This window comes from Mchenga conophoros, linkage group LG22 (genome assembly GCF_057382185.1).
Source record: "Mchenga conophoros isolate Kocher_MC1m ecotype Shallow Benthic linkage group LG22, M_conophoros_male_GT1.1, whole genome shotgun sequence".
Taxonomy (NCBI): domain Eukaryota; kingdom Metazoa; phylum Chordata; class Actinopteri; order Cichliformes; family Cichlidae; genus Mchenga; species Mchenga conophoros.
The window spans coordinates 20,047,848-20,072,867 of NC_140546.1; the positions used below are offsets into that span (position 1 = coordinate 20,047,848).

The 25,020-nt window shown below is 43.1% G+C and overlaps 1 protein-coding gene across 4 annotated transcripts in view; it reads left to right on the top strand.

The window, feature by feature from the left end:
• The window catches only part of runx1t1 (RUNX1 partner transcriptional co-repressor 1), a 56,579-nt gene that overhangs the window by 12,169 nt on the left and 19,390 nt on the right, over window positions 1-25,020 (top strand). For all 4 annotated transcript variants that reach the window (XM_085261789.1, XM_085261791.1, XM_085261790.1 and 1 more), the window contains exons 2-3: window positions 21,837-21,974; window positions 23,515-23,756. In XM_085261789.1, coding sequence (XP_085117915.1) covers window positions 21,837-21,974; window positions 23,515-23,756 — 380 coding nt within the window. The remainder of the gene's footprint in view (window positions 1-21,836; window positions 21,975-23,514; window positions 23,757-25,020) is intronic.

The window sequence follows — 25,020 nt, forward strand, 5'->3', positions numbered from 1 at the left end:
CTAGCCCCCCTCCCAAAACAGAACTGGGAGCAGGTACACATCACGACCTGCTTCTCACTCTTATGTAATTTACTTCTTCCAGTTTGTCCCCAGGGTTAATTCCCATCATTAGGTTCAGAGACCAATGCTCCTCTGCACTGACTCACTGTTTGGGGCTCCAGGCAGTTTAAGAAAGCCAGATAGGACACGTCACTTGCCAGGGTGGGTGCCAGGTCCAAAAGCCACTGATCCCATCGCCATTCTCCAATCCTGCTTCCCTCTTATATCAACCACTCCCCCATGCACCTTGCATCCCACTGTTGCTGTCCCAGCATTAATTACCTGTAAACAAGCTTTAACTTCCTTAGAGAGAAGAGTAGCAGTGTGTGTGTGTGTGTGTGTGTGTGTGTGTGTGTGTGTGTGTGTGTGCGCGCGCGCGCGCGCGTTTGTGTTATTTTTGTATGGGAGCAAGGCATTTATCTGAACAGCTCTACTTTCTTTCACACAGACACAAACATTGTCCCCTTTACACACATCCTGACCCCAACCAACCATCCCCACCCTTTCCCTTGCTGCTTGGGTTTGCATCCTTAAGGCTTACACACACACACACACACACACACACACACACACACACACACACACACACACACACACACACAACCACCTCCTCTTCTCCCTCCCAGGTTTCTTCTGGTTCCTGACCAGCAGGGCTATCTCTGGATGGCCGGAGGTTCCTCTCATTCTGCTGGCCCATTGTGTGGCGAGCTGGGCTGGGCTCTGGGCCCCAGAGGCCGGGAGGGGAGCCAGGAATGGCCTGGTTCCTGTTTCTGTACTAGTTAAAGGAACTGTGGCACCATTTCCATTAGTCCCACATAACGGCTATGAAGCTGATTTTAGGGCTATTTTTGTAGAAACAGTCACATCCATGCAAGTTGTTTTCCTCGTTTTGGGGGAACTGTGGCTTTGATAAGGGGAATTGGGTAGCTTAATTGGATGCCTTGGGTGTTAAAATGACTTAATAACACAATTTGTTCCACAGCTGTTGCAGGACAAATCTGTGTTTTACATGTGCAAAATGCAGCCCTCAAAATGGATGGTTTTCCTCTTGAGCAGGATTTAGTGGGAGAGACACAAATAGGCAGCGATGATATATAAATCTCGCGCTGGCAGATATTTTTTTTGTTTTTAAAAAGACACCACATTTGAAATATTTCTTTATGATTTATTTTGTTTGTTTTGCATAATTAAATCAGCAAACCTCTAAACCGATGCCTTAAAAATTTGAATTCCTTGCAACAATAACAGACACAGAGAGTTGTATTTTAAAGGATAATTTGTTACCTTTGGCCCGACGCTGATTTAATCAGCAATGTCTGACCAGAGGCAGTGATCCTCGAAGAAGCCTCAAAAAGTCCTTCTCCTTTCCCCACCTGTGTATGTGGCTTAGTTGACTGCACACTGTCACTACACACACTATTAATCACACACACACACAGAGGCGTGCACACACAAACATGACCATCATGCCTAGTGGCAGCTCTCACTATGAGCAGTCCTCTCTGTGCTTGGCTCACTGTGGTGTGTTGCATGGAGTGCTACACTAGCTAGTGCACTCGGTTAATTATGACTGCCAAGCCGGGCTGTCACAATGATTCACTATGGAAAGACGTAAAGGGGGAGGAAGAGGGGGAGGAGAGGGTTGGCAGGTGTACAGATGTATCGTTAGCGCCACCTAGTGATACAGGGCGAATGAAAAGCAGCTCTTGCTGAAGAAAGACTCGAAGGAGGCTCGGTTTTGACAAACTGTTTGTCATTCTGTCTGTATTGCTATGCATTTTTCTTTCCCCTTGTTTTCTCGCTATCATCTATTCTTTTCAAGCGTCCCCTTTTTCACTTTGCTCTCCTCTTCTCTTCCCTTCCCGTCTTCTGTATTGCTCCTCAATCTTTCAGCACCCTGGCACTCCCTTTTCTTGCCTGCTTGTTTCTTATTTTTTCTCCCTGTCACCACTCCTCTTGCCGATGTCAGTTGTGGTGTCTTGTGTTCTGTTGCGACAAATCAAGTGCTCCATTCATCTCCTGTCATCCGTGCTACAGAGAACTGTAAATGTGCACTCTCTCCCCTCCTCTGTCTCCTCTCCACTTTATCATCGCCGAGCAGATCAGATTGGAACTGGGCCAAGTCACTCAGTGGAGGATAAATAGAAGGTGGCTGGGTGTGAGGATATATAGGACTGGTGGAGGTTACCCTAGCTGGAATTAAATGCCATTGTGTTTATATGGTTTGTTTGCTATAGGTCCTTGAGACACAGTGGTAAATGCATTAAGACTGCGGATTCCTGAGCCTATGTTTGCGGTGCTCTAGAAATCAAGCATCGGTGCAAAGCAACATCAGATCAGGTGTCAGTAATCTGGAGCTATTTTGTGCCTTCAGGTGAGAAAACAAAATTGGTTTGTGCACAACCATTAACAACTCTTTCGACAGTTAAGCAAGTGGTTTGGAAACGAGCAGTCGAGATTGGAAGAATTCAGCAACCCATCCACCCACCCACCCACCCACACACACACACACAGGGCCGCACACATGCATGCACCCACTGAAAAAAAGTCATTTGTTCTACCTCATTAGCATGTATTGTGGTGAGCGGGCGTAACACACTGAAAGGTGAAATGGGTCCGCCATGAATAGCACACCAGTCGGCAGAGGAGAGGGGAGGAAAAGGAGGGTGGAGGAGAATGGTGGGTGTGGAGGGCGGGGTGGGTTGAGGAGGGGGGGGAGTGTCCAGATGGCTGGGGACCTGCCGCACACACAGGGAGCCTCTTGCTCGCTTTTTTTTTTCCGCCCCTCTGCTGATTGCACCTTTTCGACTACACTCACTTTCACTCGCTCTCTTTTTGCAGTTCGCTTGCCTTTTTCTCACTTCCATCAACACACAGGCACACAAAGGCCAAGCCCATATGTAACCTCCCTTCCTCCAGAGTTGCTGCTCAGATGCAGCCGTCGTGCTCGCGCGTGCACGCGGACGCACACATCAAATATTCTCAGAGGTAATGTGTGTCCAGGAGGCAGAGAGCAGTTGAGTGCAGCCCAGTGGAGCGCCTGTTGTGGCCAACTGCACCTCTATACAAGCTGGTCGCCTTCTTTCCTTTTCTCCGCCTTCTTGTCTCTTTTAACCACCTCCTCCTGCATCCTCTACATCAATTTTTCTGGCTTCCACCTTGTCATTCGACCTTTGTTTTTCTTCAGGCGTCTCTTTATTCCTGCTTTTCTCTTCTCCTCTCAAATGGGGTGACGCGTGTATGCCGATATACGCTTAATTAAAGATATACACTCGAGTTTGTTAGATAACACTAAGTGTTCACCTTAAAGTGTGACACATTTTGGAGAGATTTCACATATCCTCTCTCTTCAGTCTGATGACTGTGGTATGACTATGTTTGATGTGCAGCATTGAAACTGTTTCTGGCGAGTTACATCAGATTGCACTAAAGCTGAGGCCATCTTTGGTCGGTTTGCGAGAGGAAGAGAACTGACGTTTGCCCTGATGTTCCCTTTCCCTTTCTTTCTGTATTATGTAGCACTGCCAGAATATCTGTTCATTTATCTTCCCATCTGTGTGTGTCTGCGTATCAGTGTGCCAGTCTGTCACTGTCTCTTTCTCTCATCCTTCTCCTCTTGATTCTCCCCCCGCAGCCACCCCACCCTCTCTCTCCCCTTCTCTCCTCTACACTTTTGACTCTTTGCCTGTGTCTCTCTCAGACTATGTGTTCCCTCTGTGTCTGGTAGAGGATCACTAATAGTCTCCACTGGGGTGTAAACTGTGTGAGGTTCTGTGTATTCTGTAGCCTGTGCAGACACACACACACACAGGCACTCCTCACATGGAGACAGCACACAAGCAGGGGTTAGTGTGCAGGGAAGACAGAAAAGGGTGTAGCAGAATGGAGGCAGAACTGTCTAGCTTATTGGTGATGGTGTACAAACATAACCATGCATTGCTCTCTGCGACTAGCTAACTCTGTTCTCTCACGCACATATCACCCTGTGCCATTAAACATGCTGACGCTGAGTGGCCAGAAGCTGTCCCGTGGGACTTTGCTTTGTATGTGTCTGTGAGAGAAAGAGATTATTTTCTGTGTGTCTCACTCCATCAACTCCGCCATTCAAGTGCACCTCATTGACTTATCATTGAGTTGGCCCTCCAAAGCCCCATTGAGTTTACCAAGTCTTCCACAAAAAAAGTCACTTCAGTTCCTTCCAATAGAACCCCTCATCACACACACATACACACACCCTTCACCCACAAAATGATATACACAGGATGGCTCCACCCCACACAAAACAGCTTTGACGCTCCATTGAAATCTCCTTAGCAAAACGGTTTCTCCTCATCAGTATTGTGTGACTATTCAGTGCGTTAATGCGCCCGTATTAAGAAAGCCTTTTATTTGCCTGTTTTGAATTTAAGCACATATATTAACCCATATATAGAGAATGAGTCCTTATTAGCCTGCGTGGGGGAGGTGTCAGGAGGTTGCAGGAGGACACAGAAAGAAGGCTATACAGTACAGTATATGCAAGCTTACTTAAAGCCACAGTATTGACTTGTTTAATTCTTGAATGAAATAAGCCCCTGATGCTCATTCACAGACACACTCACACGCAGAGGGAGTAATTTAACTCAGCACGGTTTGTATCCCAGTTTGCGGTGCTGGTGCCACTGATGTATGTGTGTCTTTATTTTATTTGTATTTTTTTTTTTTTACAAAAGTGTTCAAATGGCAGGGGATGCCATTATAACAAACTGGTCAGATTATGGGTATTACAAACATAGACCAATGCAAACAACCATCAGTGTCTGTCTGCAGGGTTTTGCAAAGCTTTTGTTGCAGTCAGCTGGATTATGCGTTTTGGCAAGCCTCTCGACAAAGTAGTTGTTTGGTTGCCTACGTCGGCTGCTGTTGTTACCTGCTTTTGTTGCAGATGAGGCCGTGAAAGTGGGCCTGATTCCAGGCAGTTTTGAGCAGAGGAGAACAGATGATTTGAAAAGAGGCTTTAGCATCCTGCAACACATATGAGATGATTTCATTGATGCTTTAAGCCGGTAAAATCTCATCAGGTAAAAAATCTGATCATGTAGCCTGACTGGTATGGGCTGGTGATAGTTAGGATGAGATGTCTTCCTGTTACTACTGCCGAAGCTAATCAGTACGAGTTCTCTGGTTGCAGTAACTGGAAGTGGGATATGAAGTTAAGCTCCCAACAGTGTATTGAATAAACTCAAATGCATTCTATCAATTCCTGTCTCTGAAATGAAACTTGAGCTTAGAGAGAGAGACTGGGTTTGCTAGTGCTTTTAGGGGCCACGTGTCTCCGGAGAGCTGGAGCAGCTATTGCTTTTGTTTATACGCTCCCATACTCACATCTTCTCTCTTTCATCTCGTCTTTGTCTCTGTCCTAATATAATTCTTTTTCTCTCCTCCCTTACTGGCATTTTTAGCAGCTCACTGAGGGAACATTAGTGCTTGTTGTCTTGCACTAACATTAAGGCGCTTTGTCTCTGATCCTCCCTGTTGTGGGCACGCACACGTTCACGCTCAGGCGGCGTGGGACATAAATGTAGCTAAAAGGAGGATCGTGAAAATCTGCTGCCATTTTTGTCCTTTACACTCTTGAACCTGAGACACGGTTTACGAGGCTGCGTGAATGCGAGCGCCTCTGTTAGTTCGCATGTGTGCAGATGCCTGCAAGCTGACAGGGAGTGAAAGCCCAGACATATGTTAATCAGATGTTGCGATGATGGCAGAGCAGAAGGAGCGAGCGAGAGAGGGAGAAAGAGCACTGGAGGGAGGAATGAGGGGTAAAAAGAAAGGAAAGGCTCTTAAAGACAGAGTGAGAGAGGGGAGAGAAATGAGAGCCAGCTGAAGAAGAAGGATGCGGAGAGAAGATTTCAGGAGTAGTCTGGAGAAAATGACAGGAAGTGCTGCAGTGATTAATTTTCTTACTGCTAAACCACTGCTGAGAATCGATTAGTTTAACTGAAGGGGCCCACACAATAAGTTTCAGGTCACTAAACAAAAGTGATTAATGTTTCCTGTAGGCACATGAGATATACATACTAACACACACAGTGCACAAGGAGGTGTTTTTTGTTTCTTTAGATCTTTAGTATGACATTGCTGCCCAATTTAAACCCAGGAGCACCATTTAATTGTTTGCCTTAAGGATCAGACAAATGAAGCTTAATGAAGGGCTGAACATTCACTATTAAAGCTGCTGAAATCATTTCTTTGTATTAAAAACTATATCTTCAAGTGAGCCTCCAGATATGCAGCTTCCCTTTGCACCATGGAAAGACTGCTAACTGTTTGTTTCTACTCCCGTGAGCTGAAAACTTTATCAGTTTTAAATTTTATAAAATTCTGATAACTTCAGTTGCCAAAAGCAATAATTCAAAGCGATAAAATTAAAAGTAAAGGGGATAAGACAGAGTTTCAGTTTTATAGGTGGGATGAGTCTTATTTAACTGACAGCGCTGACACGAGTCAGTTGCTTTATTTTGTTTGAATTCAGAAGATTCTGCACACTACCCAGCTTGATGTCTGTTCTCAGATTTCATGAATCCAGTGTCCGCTGTTCATCCTAACAACAGGGCTCTAACACCTGGTTATGATTCAGCCGTAAGCACGAGCGTCGTCGGGAGCTCCGACAGCTGTTTTTGACATAGCTCGTGTATTCTGTGATGACTCTTGGGTCATGAAGGCAATTCATGAGTTGACTCATTGGACACATTTTCAACTTTGTTTGTCCTTTGTTATGTTCATGGCTATCTATTATCATATCATTTATTTGCTGGAGGTCCATCGTTCTCTTCAAATACTGTCAACTGTTGCTAATCACCAACTAACCCTGCTGATTTTGTCCTTTGTGTTTATAGCAGTTTTCAACCAATGTTTTGGTTGAAGTAATGCCACCATTTGAAATGTGTGTGCATGATCCAGGTATAAGGAATAATAGATAGATAGATAGATAGATAGATAGATAGATAGATAGATAGATAGATAGATAGATAGATAGATAGATAGATAGATAGATAGATAGATAGATAGATAGATAGATAGATAGATAGATAGATAGATAGATAGATAGATAGATAGATAGATAGATAGATAGATAGGATTTGGTGTCTAGATTGTGTGAATGGATTATTACTTTATCATGGCCTGTCCTAGTAACTGAAAATCAATTTAAAAACTGAATAACTTCATCTAATTTTTCATCTATTTTACACATGAATCGGTATTTAAATTCTACTCTGTATTGCAATGTCGACACCTTACCTGGTTGTGTGAGAACACAGGGACCATAGTGGCGAGAGAGTGAGTTGCTTAGGAAACAGAAAAGGCAGAGAAACAGGGATAAATAATTAGAGAGAAAGAGGGGGAATCCACGACGGAGAGGAGGCAAGAGCAGAGATGTGGGCCATTTTTACTCAAGAGAGTTCAGAGGGGGTCGGAGAAGCCTGCTCCAAATGGATTTTCCTTGTTTGTAATGAGGCTACTTCTTCCAGTGCATGTGGCGCTTTTGGAGGAGTTGGACGGAAAGAAGGACAGCAAGGCGAGCAGATAGAGGAGTAAGAGGGTGAAAATGGTTGGAAGTTGTAAAGAGAGGGCAGGGAGTAGGAAGCACAAGGAGGAGGGATTGCAACTGAAGGAGAAAGAGGCTGCAGAGAGAAAGAATAATAGGAGTGCAATAGTGTTCGGTCATAGATCTTTCTGATGATGTTATGCAGTTGCCAAAGGGTGGGGGGAGGGAGAGAATGGGGAGAAAGGGAGGTAGGAAAGGATAGATGGTGGGAGAAACAATCAGTTACTGCAGGTAGTGGTGACCAGTGAGAGGGAAAGAAATAAATGGAACATGGAATAGAAAGAGAGGGCAGATTTGTGACTGAAAATATTACAGCTGTTGTGCTGCAGAGGAGGAAAGGAATAGCTTGGTGGTATTCCAAATGTGAAGCTGTTAAACTGCGATGTAGAAATGTTAAGATGAATGGAACGGCATCTGGAAAATTACAGCTATTTTTCAACAAATGAGCTAATTGTCTAAATCCCTTGTGAATATACTCCGGCACAAAAAAAAGGACATGCGCTGCATGTAGAGCACTTGTGTCTTTCTTTGGCCTTCATTTTCAAACAGTGGTTCAGAGGCTTTAAATGAGAAACATATGAGAGAGGTTCACCCAAGGAAAACTCTGGTAAAGACAGCGACCTGCTTTAGCTTCTCTTTGAAGTGAATTCCACAGTCCTGTGCTCATATTACCTTCCTACTTCTGTTCTCCTCCTCCTCTTTATTTCCTCTCCTCTCCCTTTTACTCTTATCAATTTAAACTGCTCTTGTCATTTCATTTCTTTCTCTACATTGGTTTTCACACTTTTGCTCTCGTATTCATTCACTCTCCTCTGAAGAGGAACACTATGTAACAGACTGAGATTGATATTTTCTTTCTCTTGTTCTCACTTTTTTTAGTATCTTTCTTTGATTTTACATGACTTATGTGGTGTACTGAGAGATGGTTTGTGTCCTCAGTGAAAGACTAATCCTGATTTTACTGCATTCACACTTTATTCAGTATTAGTGAATCACTTAAGGATATCTTATAGTTCCTCATCTATATATCTGATTGGCCCAGACTGCCCAACTCAAGTAAAAAACAGAGAGACTCGGTAGACTCGCTGTCTTGCTCAGTTCAACCTGAAAACAACCTGCCAAATAATGACACTTCCTAATCCTATACGTGGGGAGAAATCCAAAGAAAATACATGTCAAGTGTCAGTGCACAGGTAGCAATGACATAACGTAGGGATCTCTGGCCTGAAGAACTCATCTGATAAGACGGGGAACGATGAGAGAAAGTGTGGAAAGGAGGAAAGGGACCGCGCGTTTATGAAAGCAAAAACAAGGGCAGAGAACGAAGCAGAGGGAGAAGTCAGAGGCAGCGCACAGATGGTGAGCTGTCAGCGGCCGGCTGTGCCTGTGTGTGTGCGTGTGTGTACCTTCATATGTGTGTGCGCTGTTCATACCATGCATATTTGTGGATTCTACATAAATGTGGAGTGCATGTCTGCCCTTGCTTTCTTGTGTGCATCCATGCATGTGTGTGTGTCTGTGCGTGTCTGTGCCCTCTGAGCTGAGGAGAGGTACTGTATGTGCGCAGAGCTGTTCTTCCCAGATGGCACTGGCAAACAGACACTGCAAGGCTGGCGGAGCTGGCACGCCCACCTAGTGCACAGTTGGCACTGCCCGCCACCATGCTTTCCCCTATGTACCGGGGGCGAGAGTACCTGCTGCCAGCCGCCTAAGCTCATTGACTGGCAGGCTGTCTAACTACTGACTTTTTTCCATTGGTAAAGTTTCTCTGGCTTTGTTGGATCCCAAGAGAGCGTTCCTTTGACCCTAAATGAATGTAAAACCTCCTGGTTTTTTAGAATCCGCCATTCAGGAACAGCATTTCATGAGTATGTTACAACAGAAGCTGCAGCCAATGCAGAAACACAAAGTCAAGACATGAGGCAATATCAGACAACCTGTCACAAGAGTTCACGTCACAATTTAGGCATTTTAAATGGTTTCAGTTGCACGCTGCTGCATTCTAGTAAAGTCAGCTGTGGCAGGCAGAGCTTTCATTCATTGCATGTCTTAACTTTATTGTGCCCTGACTAAACAGCGATGTGTCTTAACACACTGCTATGATCATGCTGATCTATAGGCCTCTGCTGGCAGGTTTCCAGTACTGGAGGCTTTCCAGCTGAACGCCTTGATGTTTTCGTTGTGCGCATGAAGAAAACACGCAGAAACATACAACACTGAATAGCTACCAACATAAAAGACCATGTTAGTGCGAATGCTCGTGTGTGTGTCTGTGTTGCAGATGCGTTTGAATACATTTATCTGTCTATGTGTGTGGGCTTGGGTGATGCGGGAGTGATGGTGGATTTTATATTTTGCATGCCATGAACAGGACGTGTAAAGTAAGTACAGATGTATGGTGTAACTGTGATCCTCTGCTGTGTGTACTCTGTGTGTGTGCACGCGTGTGTGTGAACGAGGAAGCAGCTGTGCGAGCGGCAAGTGTGCGCCAGGTCGACAACACTTAAAGCAGAACCAAGGCACGTGTGTGTGTGTGTGCTTGCGTCCGCATGTGTGTCTCTATTCTGGAGCATATGTGTGTGCGCGTGTCACAGTGCGCATGTGTTTGTATTCTTGTGTGTATGCGGGAGGGGTGGGGAATTTGGCCACCCATCTGTGCTAGGCTATTTCGCTACTGTTTCTGCAGGCATACACACACAGACACTGTCACACACACATACACACACACACACTGTGGAGCACTGTGCCAGGCAAGCTGTTCACTAGCTGGCGCTGGCAACGCTCCAGAGAGAGTGGTGGCATCCATCTGTAGCACTGGAGAGTGGTTAGGCTGTGTCTGAGTCTATGCGTGTGTGTGTGTGTGTGTTTGTGTTGCCACAGAAAAGCAAAACAATGGGACTGTCTTGATGATGCTATTAGTGGTATCAGTCGTGGGTGTGGGGACAGAGTTCAGAGATGTGCTGGTTGAAAAACTGAGGCTGTTTGATGGACACGGGGGATGGATGTGGCGAGGATAGCGATCTGAGGCGCCTCCTGCTGAACAAAGACGACAACATGTGATGCTAATACCCAGAAATGCTAGAAAACTAATGGACTGTCACAAATAATATCTCACATTTGTATATGGAAAATTAAAAATAAAGTATCAAACCTAAAATTTATGGCCAGTTTATGATTATTTTTTACTGAACTAAAGATTAAGATCTCACATTAACACATGATTATTTAAATAAAATGCAGATTGTAGACACTGGAACTGTACAGTCCTGTCAATGATGCTTCAATGGTATTGTGGGCCATGTTTAGCTCCTTTCTTCTCGCCTGTCAGTGGACTCAGATGGCTGCGTGCTGACAGGGATGCGAGACAGTGAAAGGTGAAAGAGCCCAGTAGAAAGGATGTAACAGTTAGATGAAAGGAGACAAAGACACATCGCTGACCTAAAATGGGCTGTGGTGACACTGGGCATGTGTGTGTTTGCGCGCAAGCAGAGGCCATCCCTCTGCCACCTTCGCCTCCAGCCATACTTTACTCACAGCCACTCAGAGCCATTAGCAAACCACAGTCACTGTGTCACCCACAAGAACACAGGTACACACACACACACATGCGATGTAAGCTTAGAAATGCCCCGATCCAAGGTCTCACCAACCACCGCTCCCTGCTCACCAGATGTGACTAAGACCCTGTTTTTAAACATCTTCCCCCGCAGGGCAGAGGAGGCAGCAGTGGGGGTAGAAGGGGAAGGAGAGTAAGAAGGCAAAGGAGTAGTGGTTTTCAGAGAAGAGGTGGTAAGGGCTAAAGGTTTTTTTCCCTCTGTTTTGCAAATCTGGTTCTATTTAGCACAGCCCTGGAACACATTTCATAAATTGCAGACATATTTTTTCAGAGTGGTTTTGGGGAAGATAGTTAACCGGCAGTAATTTCCAACACATGGCAGCCGTCATGTGATATTTTGAAAACACCAGGCAGACAAGCTTGTTCCCTCTCCCCCAGGAACCCCCACTCTCTTACTGTTAGCCTATGCCCTCTTTTTTCTGTTCTTGTCCTCTGCCTCCTGTATTTGATTTCCCATCTGTGTCTCATATGCCTTAAATGTTATCTCTTGTTTACAGGCTCTCCCTTCAGCATCCTTACCTCTCTTTTCTCAGCTCTTTCTTGATCTGTTTCCCACATCTGTTTTCAACCCTCACCCTTTCATCCATGTCTGTTTTCCTACATGTCACACTAAATAACTGTACTCTCACTTAGCGTCCATTGTATATCACTCGACTCATGCGCCCCCTTTATCCATCCTTCCTCTAACTGGGTGTCTCTGTCTCTCTCCACGTGGTAAGAGATAACTGTCATGTAAAACACGACGGCCTTTACTGTCTGTTGAAAATTGATCTTGCTGCTGAGGCCTGGAATATATTATATAATATTCCTTTCAGCATGGACACGCACACAGATACAAATTGGGTTCCATCTGGCTTACGGCTCCAACACACTGTAAGCTTTCAGCAATCTTATATATTTTATTGAAATCCGCACTGTGGATCTAATAAATCTGGGTAGGACATCAAGTTAGATATAGACTGTGTGATGATAATACCAACTGAATCGTGGGCTGCAGTGCCCAGCTGTGCTCCAGTATTGCTACTTCCTTCATGTTGCAGTCACGATAACAGCTGGGACACACATCATACAAACAAACGTAACGCCGCAACTGTTGGTTGGTTTGCTGGTTAGCAGACGTAGGTCATGGCAGCAGTCAAACTGTGAGATGTCAGTACCCTCTGGCCCAGGCCATGCAGTGACCAGCTTGGAACCTCTCTCTCTGTGCAACAACCTAAAACATCATCATGATTCCTTCACATTGGTAGCGAGGAACTCCACATATATTTATAATAAAGCCAGAGGCCAGAGGGTTTGATATAGGAAAGGCCTCATTCACTCTGATACCTTTAAAGGAGGTTGGCAAGCAGAGAAAAAAGGGGCGCAAGAGTGGCTCATGGAAACAAAAGCAAATATGCGTTATTTATAGTGTCCGAGGTGTGGTCCAGCTCCTGAAATTCAGATGTATTATCTCCAATTGAGCGAACATAAAATGGAAATAATGCATGCGAGCCTGTATCATTGTGAATTAGTGTGCTTGTGTTTAGAGATGGAGTGGCTATATGAGTGATTTTAAGCTGTACTTGAGCTACAGACCTGAACAGTTCTCATAAGGGGTTTGTGTATAAATGTGCAGCCTGTTCATAGCGGTTATTGTAGCGCTGACATATATGCATGTCAAAACGCACAACCTATATCGAGGTTCAAAAAGCAATTTCGCTGCTCTACACTGTAGACTAAAGAGGTTACAGACTGGCTGTGTGGGAAGCTTTAGAAAATAAAGCCATGTGTCATCGGCATTAGGATGTGTGCTGAGAGTTTTGTGTGAGTCCTTTGCTGGCGAAGAGTCTTGCCTGGGAAAACGCCCAGACCCATTTGGGCTCACTTTGCTCTGTGTCAGCATGGCATCAGAAATGAACCAAACTGTATACAGAAAGCAGTTTCCAATAGGCTGGCTTCCATCAAGTGACCAAACATGGCTCACCGAGGCTTACATGTGATTTACATCATTCTATTTTTTCCCCCCAAAACACACCATTTATATCATTATTTAGACATCATGTTGTTAATGAAAATGACAAGCCAGCTTTATATAAATAAACGATGTCTTTGATGGAGTATTCTAAATATGTTGAGCCCCGTTTGGCCCCACTGTGGAAAAATGTCAGATGGAATTAACATTTCTATTTCCATCAGCACTTTAATAATGGTAAACTCTGCTCATAATGGCGGTAAATCTCCCGAACTCGCTGTTTGTCACTCTGCAGCTTGTCTTTACTTTTACCTCTCGCCGACCCTAGTCTTCTGTCACACACATCCATTGCTCATCTTTACTTTTAAAAGAGCTCGTAGTTCAGCTTTGCCTGGCAACAAGATGTGGCAGGAGTACTTTCGATTTGAGAGGATGCATAACGGGCACTGTGAATCATTTTTATTGTTCCTTAACACTTGCTTCCCCTCTCTGTGCAAGTGAGACTTTTTCTTTTCAACAGATGGGTAAAACAGACATTACTATAAATCTGACTTAAAGAAAGAAAAAAAAAGAGCTTCTGATGCTATACACCACATATGTTTTATTGACCGCTGTGTGTGTATGTGTGCAAACGTGAGTGTAGGTCTGAAAGATCGACGTGTTTTTGTATGCATATATGCACGTATATGTGTGTGTTAAAGTTTGTGTGGTGGAACAGATGGCGCTCAGACCTCTGTGTGCAGTTGAGAAATCTCCGTATGTTGCACTGAGAGAAAAATAAAGATATGGTGGGAGATGAAAAAGACTGTCAGCATTGATCCAGAGCCAGTCTGTTTGCAAAGTTTTAGTGCTGTATTGTACCACATTTTCACTGTTACACTCATCAACGGGGAAAGATTAGGGATGGGAATCCATATTGTTCAATTTCCTGGGAAGATTATCTTTTCCTTTAAACAGTGTTTTTCTTTTTTAGACAGCTGTACAAATGTTGTCAATGTACTTCCTTCACATAGAAAGTTAACCAGAAATTGATAATACATGACCAAGCAATAATCTAATCGATATGGCATCGGTATCTATAAAATGATATCCAAACCAACCCCTCCAGGCAGCACAAGCACACAAGAAACTGATCATTAATATAATCACAAAGGGTGGGAATGATAAATATGATTCAGTTCAGGTCCCCTATTCTCATCATTCAAATCTATTGCAAGTAAACACAACCTTTAACCCCCAAACTTCCAGAATCACCAGTGAGCCATATTTCAGTGAAGCAAACACCCAGGTGTAACATACATCAATAGTAAGATGATGGACTCTTAAACTACTTCACCAGCTGGCCGGTCAGGACAACATTGGAAGTTATTAGTTCTTTTTTTTTCTTCACTGTGTTAAATGACTCAACTATCAGTCCATGTCTCAACCCCATCTCTGATTACACCGAAATATAAATGATGGATGTTTAACACGAGGGAAACCAACATCACCTTCTTCATTTGTGGTAAATGTTAAACGAACACGTAAAGCAATCGTTTAAAGCAATTAAACACATAATTGCTATTGACAGTTTGCTGACTTTAACAAGCAGAAACTACATTGTGTGCACTGGACATGCATAATTTAAGACAACGTTGCTGATATTAAGCGTTAAGCAAAAACCAACAGTGAACTTTCAGGAACAATATGTGATCACCAGTGAGTGTTTGCAAAGGGATTGACTGAAGACAGGAAGAAAAGTGGGGGGAGAAAAGCACGAAGGTAACGAAGGTAACGAAGGAAAGAGGGGGAAAAAAGGAGGCGAGGAGCGAGAACAAGGTGGTGAAAATAAAGTCAAAACTGATGCGCTGATGGTGGTGCTGCTTTCCTCTGCATTTGAATCCACTGCATCTGCTGTGGAGGAAAATAAATAAGACAATGGAGATCAGATGTGTGTGTGCGTGTGTGTGTCTGTGTGAGAAGGACTGAGAATTGTGTTGTTTTGCTATCAGTGTGTACATGCATCCCTGCAGCTGTGTGTCTGTGTATGTATTTGTGTTTTTGTGGGCTTGTGGTAGGGCGTTGCATCCATACATCTTCTTGACAAGCGGGTGGACTTTGATGGGACATCCTCTGCATACTGCTCCATCTGGCTGTGCGTGCATGTATGTGTGTGTGCATGTGTGTGTGTCTGTGTCTGCGTGATATTCCACTTGCATACAGACAAGATTCCTCTTGTTTCTCTGCGTACTCTGTCTGAATCTCAATCATCCTACCTGTCGCCCAGCGCTGTTCTTTAACACATCTGCCCTTTCATTCTCTCTCTCTCTTTTACCGGTCTTTGGTCCCTACTCCCCACATCTGTACCCAGCACACAGAGCAATCACCGCACACCACTATCACACCATCTCAGTATCGTTTCATCTGGCACGGTAAATTGTTTATGCCACAGCCGCCAACTCTCGAAAATTCACCCAGCATGATTGAAATCCATTGTCGTTTTGAAGAATGGGATTTGCCTGTGTGAAGTAGTCTCAAGTGGCATATTACTGCCACTGTTATCACATCATTTTCTGGGTCTCCACTGGTACTCTTGGCGCGCACACATACACATTCGCAGAACCACGCGTACACACGGAGGCAATTCTAGCTTATGAAGTGTGTAATGGAGATTGTTTGACTCTATCGCCCGATGATAGACTTTGAAGTCATTGTGGCCTCGATGAATAATCTAAAATATCAAGGTTAGGCAATGTTGCTCTCATTTCGCAAGGTGATTTGAATACGAAATGACCTCCCAGTTTTGCGTGCGATGATGAAATGTGCGAGGTTTTGATATCACATTGTTTTTTTTGCCTTGAGTTATGGGTTAGCAAAGTCCTCCCTGTAACATATTGAACTGTTTCTCAGGGACCACGTTCCTCCTAGATATCGTTCATTGCAACAATCCTGTTTTAAGCGAGTGATGTAACTTGCGTGTAACCTTAGAAAAGGCATGTATCACAAGTCAGCGGGGGGATAAAATCTCCTTTCTTTGAGCTCGGCTGTAAGAGGGTACGGGCGAGAGGGAGAGAAAGACGAAGAAAGGAAGAAAAAAAAAGCGAGAAAGAGGGAGCGATTTTTGCAAACACTGAGGATCACGTAATCACGGACGATGCGAACGGGTGATGTAAGTGTGAAGACATCCCTGTGAGTGGCAGGTAGTTGTCCAGGGCTCTGCCTCATTTCTAGGTTTGATTAAAGTTACAAACCAGAGCAGATCGAGCTTTGCTTTGTTATTTTAACGGGAGGGATGTTTGGCATGATTTGAAGAACACAGCATATTCAGTCACTGTTGTCTTAGTCTGCAGTTGTTGTTTTTTCAAATTTTTGTGTTCCTTTATGACAATGAACGACAATCCAAGTAAGCAGTGCTTAGATATAAAGAGCTACCAGCAGAATAATGGTGGCTTACACTCCAAACTGACTCAATACACAGCAGACCGTGCAAATATAAGGCTACTCCTTATGCAAAATCCTAATTCAGTCAGATATCAGTGAAATAACCTTCGACACTTTCAATATAATACCACAGTAGAAATATGCATTTGTGCGCACATTCCCATCAGTTTTTAACTTTCTTTTATTCAGGCCGCCTATATTCCAAATATTTCCGCTAAGAGCTCCTTTAGGGTGCTTTAGATAAAACTGCGCAGGAAGTGGCTGTTGTGCGAGACATTAATCCCTGTCATCTAGCGTGATCGATAAGCTCAGCACCTCGGCATGCATAAAGTGTGCTAGTGAAACAGCACACATTGGAGAGACTCTTGTGTGCCTTCATAGCTAATTGGTGCCTCTTCAACAACTGTTCTCATCCTCTTCAATCCATTAATTCCTAGACAACAGCACTTCTGAGAAGCCGTAAAGTGAGTTAGCCAAAGTCAAAGCACTCATCACCCCCCTTTCCATTAAAGCTCCGCACATCAATACCTGTCCACTCCTGGAGTACCGTCGTCTGGCCACAGATCTGATGTTATCCCTACATGATGTAACCGGCGGTTCACTAACAGGCCTAATAAATGGACAATGCATGTGCCTGTCCATTAACTTCTAACATGGTGTATTACACTTGAGAAGCCCAACTTTTTTCAAGGTTGTTTAAGGGTGCTTTTTGGATTGAATTATGCATGAGGGAGGGAGTACTTCCTATCGTTCAGCTATGTAATAAAATGAGCCTGTCTGATTGTCCTTCAGCTCTGATACATATTTTTTTTAATTTAACAGTATACGTGACATATTGGCTCATGAAAATGGATAGCACACAGGTGTAAGGTTTGCTTTGACTTGTTTTCAGGAATGTGCTAGAGTTTTAAGATGTATCTGTATTTTTTTCCCAAAACTGGGTAAATTACCTTGTGTAGGGAGAATTGCCATTGATTCAAGGGGCATAGCAATTGTAGAGTGAATAGCTGGATGCCGCCTTTGTTGGTTAGTATGAAGCCATTGATGTTATTCTGGTTATGTACTTTGCAATCAAACCAGAGACAGACGATGCTGTTTGTAAGTCACATACCTGTAACTTTGTGTGGGGGTTTGTGTGTGCAAGAAACTGTTATTGCCTGGATACACGTGTGTGTACGCATGTGTGTGTGTGTGTCTGTGTGTGCAAAGGTTTCACACTAATTCATTCTTCATCCTTCATCTTCTTTACCTGAGGGACAGCAGATGAGTTTTGAATGCTTTCAGGGTTTGTTTCCCTCATCTCTAGCTGATGACTACCATCCAATCACGACATTGACCCAGGTGTTATTCTCCAATTACAAGCCTGTAACCAAACTCATCTTTTCATACCACCGCAGGGCCCAGAGTTCCATGCAGGAGTCCGCGTGGATTTGAAGTTACGTATTACATATTGTGCATCAAATAGACATGTTATAGGCTTGTAATGTTGAAAATTGTATCTTTTTTTAAGTCATGGTGCTGCAGCTGTAAAAATGCTCCAATTCTAGTTGTTCTACTTGGTGGAAAAACTGCATCCTGTTATATCATAATATTATAATATGGATTTTGTTTAATAAGGCGTTACTAAAAGTCTATTTCAGATAGCGTTGTGCTGATGCGAGCCATTTTGTGTATCCATTTTCCTAACTAATCACAAAGTTTCCTGATTTGCAGCCTTTCTATACAGAACTTATAGATGAAGTGAACTGAGCCAGAAATTATCACACAATTATAGAAAAAAAAGCACCATACAGACCTTTGGAAAGCACGAGCCATTGAAACAGAATAAGCACAACCATGTGTGATATAGCGGCTTTATTTAATTTATGCTTGTTAAGTATATACATGCAGGGCCTTTTTGTTTGACTGGAAAATTATGAATTACCTTGGGTCCTGTCACCGAGCCATCTTTTTTAATGACCTTGTATTTTCGTAGATCATATTTTAGGAAAGTATAGAGGATATGATAGCTGGCAGCCAGAGGTAAGACTATACGTTTCCACTAGCTATGTCTTGAGTTTATAAAATAAATAGTCCAGATTTTTTCATATTATGGTGAAATTGGAGCAGTAAAGCTTTCACAGTCTGGGCAGGAAAGGTTGTTTGTGTGGGTGCGCAAGGAAAGAGGTAGAAAGAGAGTGGAAGCAGGAGAGTCAATGTAAAGGACAGTAAGTAGAAAGGGTTCAATAGTCTCTCTGCTCGCTATACTTTTCTTTTCATATTGACTTTTCTTTAACCTCCCTTCCTCTGTTCTCTGCTTAGCTAATCAAATTTTTCCCACTAATATGCACTTTGTATCCAATCATAGTGCTCTGCTGTGCAATGTGCAACCTTTTCCTCTAAATTCCAATCAAGCTCTCCATCACCAAGTTAAAGCTAAGTCAGTAGTAATCTTACATCTCTGTGTTCTGCATTGATGGTGTAACTGAATGTGACCCTAAAAGCATTTTAGGCTCAAGGTCATCTGGCTTTTAGTTGCCTTCCTGCATCCATAAGAGTCACACGGTCTCTAATATGTGCCAGTGTGGTGTGAGACAAATGTATTCAATCCTCCCAGGTACTCTTCAGTTGACAATGATAGGACAGTTAGAAGGCAGGAGTGCTGTCTTTATCCCTCCTTTCCTCTTTTTTGATCATCTGAGTGTAAGAATCTTAGGGATTACTGGAAAATCCTTTACAGTTTTGAATATCTTGGGCAAAAATGACTTATGATTATTTCTTTGTGATTACACACAATTACCCTAGCAGCTACAGCTTAATTAAATTAAAATAAACCTTTGTTTCTTTGTATGTGAAAGCCTGGAGAAGCTAATCGTTGTTCTTGAACAGGCTGCTGGTCATGATGATTCGCGCCGACATGTTGTATGTCTTGTTACAGCATTGATTCTTTTATCGAGCTACCTGAAATTCCTTCGGCTTACTTTCCAAACATGTTGAATAAATAAAGAAGCCCTAAACGTTCAATCGCAGGCAGAGATTTGGAGCACTTTTTAGAATTTTGGTGACATCTCCATCTCTCACTCGCCTGTCTTCTAAAGTCAAGCTGGCGTGACTAAAATACTTCACACATACTTCGTCACAGTGCACTTTGGCTGCAGTGCTTTTGAGATTTGGGCCTGGCTAACAGGCTTAGGCTCCTCTGTCTCTCTCACGGCAGTATTTCTCCTTCTTTTTACCTAAACGTAACATTATGGCACTGTGGATCCAAGCAATCAGAAAGCACCAAGGCCAACGTTTACTATTTGTGTTCTGTGGCGTATGTAGTATATGCTTTACTTAGTTGAATGCACAAATGCTTTAAAAATTTCCAGAGGAACAGAAGTGAAAATATAAGATGGTGTAACAACATACGCATTAAAAACGTACTCACAAACACATTTTGGGATTTTGGTCAAATGAATGATGGGAAACACCCGGGGGGGGGGGGGAACATGCACAATATCTTTGCACTTTTACCACACTGTGATGCATTTTGGAGTCAAATCAGATCTATTCACACTGGTTACAGCAAAGTTCCCAATGTCATAGATAATACTTTACTTTCTCTTGCAGCTCCTCCTTCCTCCTTTTCACACTGTGCCACAGATACATTTGATAAGAGTCTGTTCACTTTGTGATAGGCTTGTTACTGCTGTTGCAGAGAGAAGTTTGTGTTTTGTTTGACTGTTTTATTTAATGTCTAATTAGTTTATAGGCTATCTGGTTGTCTGCTGTGATGCTGTCTCAAACAGATGTGAATATACTATCCAGAGATTCAAGCATTAAGGCAGTGTGAGAGTGAGTATGTGTATTAGTTTGAGTGTAATGAGCACTGCAGTCATTAGCTGGGACGGGGAAGGGGTGTGGGCTGCAGGATGGCACAGATGGTGGTGGAATGAGACCCGGACTCACTGCAGATTTATGCTTCTCTCTCAGGTGTCTGTCTGTGTGTCTCTGCTTGCTCACTCTCATTTCTCATTTCAAAGTCAGACACTGTGTGCCAAATGCGTAAGATGAGGGGAGCCATCTCTTTCCACATCGAGTCTCTCTGGGGCTCCTCACAAACATTTTGTCATCAAAATAAATTCTGCTGCCCTTTGTACTGTACGTGCATTTGTGTCGTTTTTGTAGGCATACATTTGCACGATTTCCATTAATCAACGAGAATAATTCAGCTCTTTTTGAATAGCAACAGCTTATCAAGAGCATATGTTCTAACTGTGAAGATTTGGAAAAATAAATGCTCATTTTATATTTGATCTCAGACGCATATTAAAAAAAAATGATGGGCTCCTGTTTACGACCGTGTTGCATCACCTCTTCTTTTAACAACACGATAAGCGATCGGGAACTGCCATAGTTTGGAAATCAAAATATTTTCCCGTTCTCGCTTGGTGTGCGATTTCATCTGCTTGTAAGTTTGAGAGCTAATTTGTTGTATTTTTCCATATTGCGCCAAATCTTTTTATCTGGTGACACAACTGAACTGCAAGGCAAACCAATGCTGTTGTAATAAAGCTAGAATCTGGTTTATCATTGTCTTCCTGACATGTCATCACATCAGTGCCATCTGGATGGCAGCATAAATTGCTTCAAAAACCTGTTCAGCATTAATGGCGCCCTCAAAAATGTATTAAATGAGCTTGGCCAAAGAAAAGTTGGTGGCTTTTTTGGCTCTTCTCTTTATATCATTTATATATAAATACCTTTTATGATCCATCTATCTTCTGTCACGGGGAGAAGCAGCCAAAGCAGAGGCACACAGATCTCCATCCCTCCTGCCATCTTCACCAGCTGTTCATGGATTGAAGAGGTTGGACACTAAGTCGTTCACAAGCCAGCTGAGAGATTTAATCTCTCCAGTGTGTCCTTGATCTGCCCCAGGGACTGCTCGATAGCACACATCAGGAAAAGCAAATTTAGGAGGTGCTCAGGAGGCATCCTAGTTACATGCTCAAGCCACGTCAAGTGACTCTCTTCAATGTGTCAGAGTAGCAGTTCTACTCTGAGCCTCTCCCAAACAACTGAACTCATCATCCTATCTTTGAGAGAGAACCCAGATACCCAACTGAGGAAGCCACTTTTGCCGCTTGTATCCGTACTGTATCCCACCTGGCACAGAATGCGAGGCGACAAAAATGCTGCTCGTTTCTACTTCACGGTATTTTGCTTTAATATTTTCTGTCTTCTTTGTCTTTGCTCAGATCGCACTGGGAAGCGCTCCATCATGCCCGACTCACCTGCGGACGTCAAGACACAGTCCAGGTTGACCCCCCCTACCATGCCACCCCCACCCAGTACACAAGGAGCACCCCGTAACAGCTCCTACACACCAACTACATGTGAGTAAGCAAAGAGGACGTGTTTATTGCTGATTGCTGATATAAGAAAACCTACTTTTATTGCAGACCGTGACCATGCTGCAAATATGGTCCAGTGTTACAGTGAGAGAAATAATGTGACTACTTTTGCTATTAATGGCCAACCAGCAACAGCCTGCTGATGAGTAGGAAGGAGGTCAGAAAATTACCTTCCTATAAATGTTCCCAGCATTGCTCAAAGATCACAAAGAAAAAAACAAAGCAAATAATCTTAACACAGTTAATATTTTACACTAATGTCACAGCTCAGTCATGTCCCGGCTGGGTGTATGGTTGGAGGTATAACAATCATATAAAAATTGCACTCTAAAAATGGTGATTGACAGTAGATTTGCAGAAGCTCATACATATCAACGCAGTTCCAGCATGCGAGTTATCATGGTGGACGTGTGGGACTCGTGAGACCCTCTTATCAAGTTGCATTGAGCCTTTTCAATTCTTTCCCAACAAGTTCATTAACACCCATGCTTACAAACTGTTGGAGCAATGCCATGACACGCACATAGCTTGTGACGAGCAAATTACACCCTAGTATTCACTCAGAAGAGCATACTTAACCACTTGCATGAAGAGCACTAGAATCAAAGAATCAGAGGCCCTGTGTGCTCAGAGCACTTGAGTCTGCATTGGTACTGCTGGTACTTTGCAACGGCTGAATTATTTTGTTCATTTTTAATCACATACCCCTTTTTTCATTTATGTTATTTACTTTCTCTCTCTCCCTTTGCATCTGTCTGTCTGTTTCGCTCTCTCTCTCTGCTGCAAACGCTCACACACCACAATTAACATTGGGGCTTCCGTGCAATGAGGGAGGAAAGGCCCAACTCTCTCATTACACATGCCAAAGGTTTTAACAAAGCAGTATGCTTTGATTTCCATCCGACGTAATTGTTACCAGATGCAGTTTGAGCATCTCGTCTCTCTCCTCTCTTTACAGTGGTGGGTTTGGACGGCGGCCAGAGGGGGAGTGAGTGGATCGCTAGTCACAACCTAATCTCATTAGAGAGAGAGCTTTATGCTGCCTTGTATCTCTTTGTACAGCAACTCCCCCAACACACACACAGACACGTATAGCTTCCGCGCTGTGGAGCACAGGGGGGGGTCTCACTGTCACCGGCATGTTTAGAGCTTCGGGAAGAACAGAAAAGGGAGACGGAGGTAGAGAGAGGCAACGTGTCTCCAAATACAGAAATATGTTTTTATGGGAGGATGCCGTGAAGGTTCAAAGGAGGCGCACTAATTGGAAACAAATGCGGACGCTTGCGGATGATTTTAGGGGAATGCGCATCGTTTGAAATCACTGGAAATCACAAAGCTGTTGTTTCCTCCATGATTTGTACGTAGCGGGAGGAAATCCAGTGTTACTTTAACAGTAATGTGATTTTATCAGAAATAAAATTTACAAAAATAATAAGAAATGACGTCAAGAAAATGCAATTAGCAAATGCCGTGCTTTCCTGTCTGTTGCTCACATTATTCTCTATGTCCTTATCTCACACAGTAACCAACGGCAGTAGCCACTCCCCAACGGCGCTCAACGGCGCTCCATCTCCCCCAAATGGTTACAGCAATGGTCCTAGCTCATCCTCCTCATCGTCTCTGGCCAACCAACAGCTGCCTCCAGCCTGTGGTGCCCGACAGCTCAGCAAGCTCAAGCGCTTCCTCACTACTCTACAGCAGTTTGGGAACGACATCTCACCTGAAATTGGCGAAAGAGTCCGCACGTTGGTGCTGGGATTAGTGGTAAGAACCTTTGGTGTCTGTGAGCTGGATCAGTGTTCTTAGAGAGGAAGTAACTGCTTGGTGCTGTTAAAATGTGTTAATATGTGTAAATACAGTATTGTGCAACAATCTTGAGTGAATCTTTATTTCCTTATATTTTGATTCCAAGAAGTCAGACTTTCTTGTAATTTTTTAAAGTGGTCTTGGGCAGTAGTAAACAACTTAGTGAAGAACACATTTTAAATTATATCTTTAGGCACTTTGTTACTAGCATCCTTTCAAGAAAATCTTGAATTTCTGATGCCAATGATAACACAGTTTGACAGGTTTAAATAGCATGTTTTCAACAACAAGATGACTCTCAGAGGCATATTAGTGTATCTTGGAAGATTTTGAACAAGTAAAAGAACAAAAGAAGAAGTGGCAGGCCTTAAAAAAAATATCTCCAGCAGATGAGCGTTGGCTCAAAACCTTTGTAGAGTTTCTGCCTTCAAAACTGATATCGATCGGTGACGTTAAAACTCATTCTTGAGGATCACACAATGCCTGGCAAACAGAGAAAATACAGCAGTGACATGAGGCTGGCAGCATCCATCTTTATACAGCTGATCGACAATGAATTTAACTACACTGCTGTGATTTCAACTGAAATGTAACAACGTGGAAACGACGGCGATATGGATTAGACTTCCCATTCCAGCATCAAACTAATGTTGTCACTAAGGGTGTGCAGGTGTCTGACAACCTAACATAACTCACCCAGTTGCATATTAAAACTGTTATTTATGTAGCTAATGAATAGATGTAATTGCAATCAAGTGATGACTGTGGCTTTAAGAGGATGCTCAAATTAAAGCATTACTGCTAATCACACTTCTAACCCTAATTAAGATCCAGCAAATAGAGGGAATAAAACAGCATTTGATATTCAACATGTAAATCAGAATTTGTCTGAGTTCGTCAATTATGAGAAAAATGTAGGAAAAGATTGAAAAATATGAAGGTTTTAAGTACAGCACATTCTTTACTGGAAATTCACATTGGTACCACGAATGTTAATATTGGCATTTCTGCAAAATATACATCGAGTACATTTGATAAGACAGATGTGTTTCCCAGTTTAGTTGACACAGTTATGCTAAGGATATATCAGGGAAAGGATTTGGTGTAAAATACAATGTGCAAATCTGGAGATTTACCACACATCTTTGTGATCTGAGAAATTTTGAGCTTAATGAGCAGGGGAATACAGAAATAATGATTGAATGTTGTGCAGAAAAGAGGA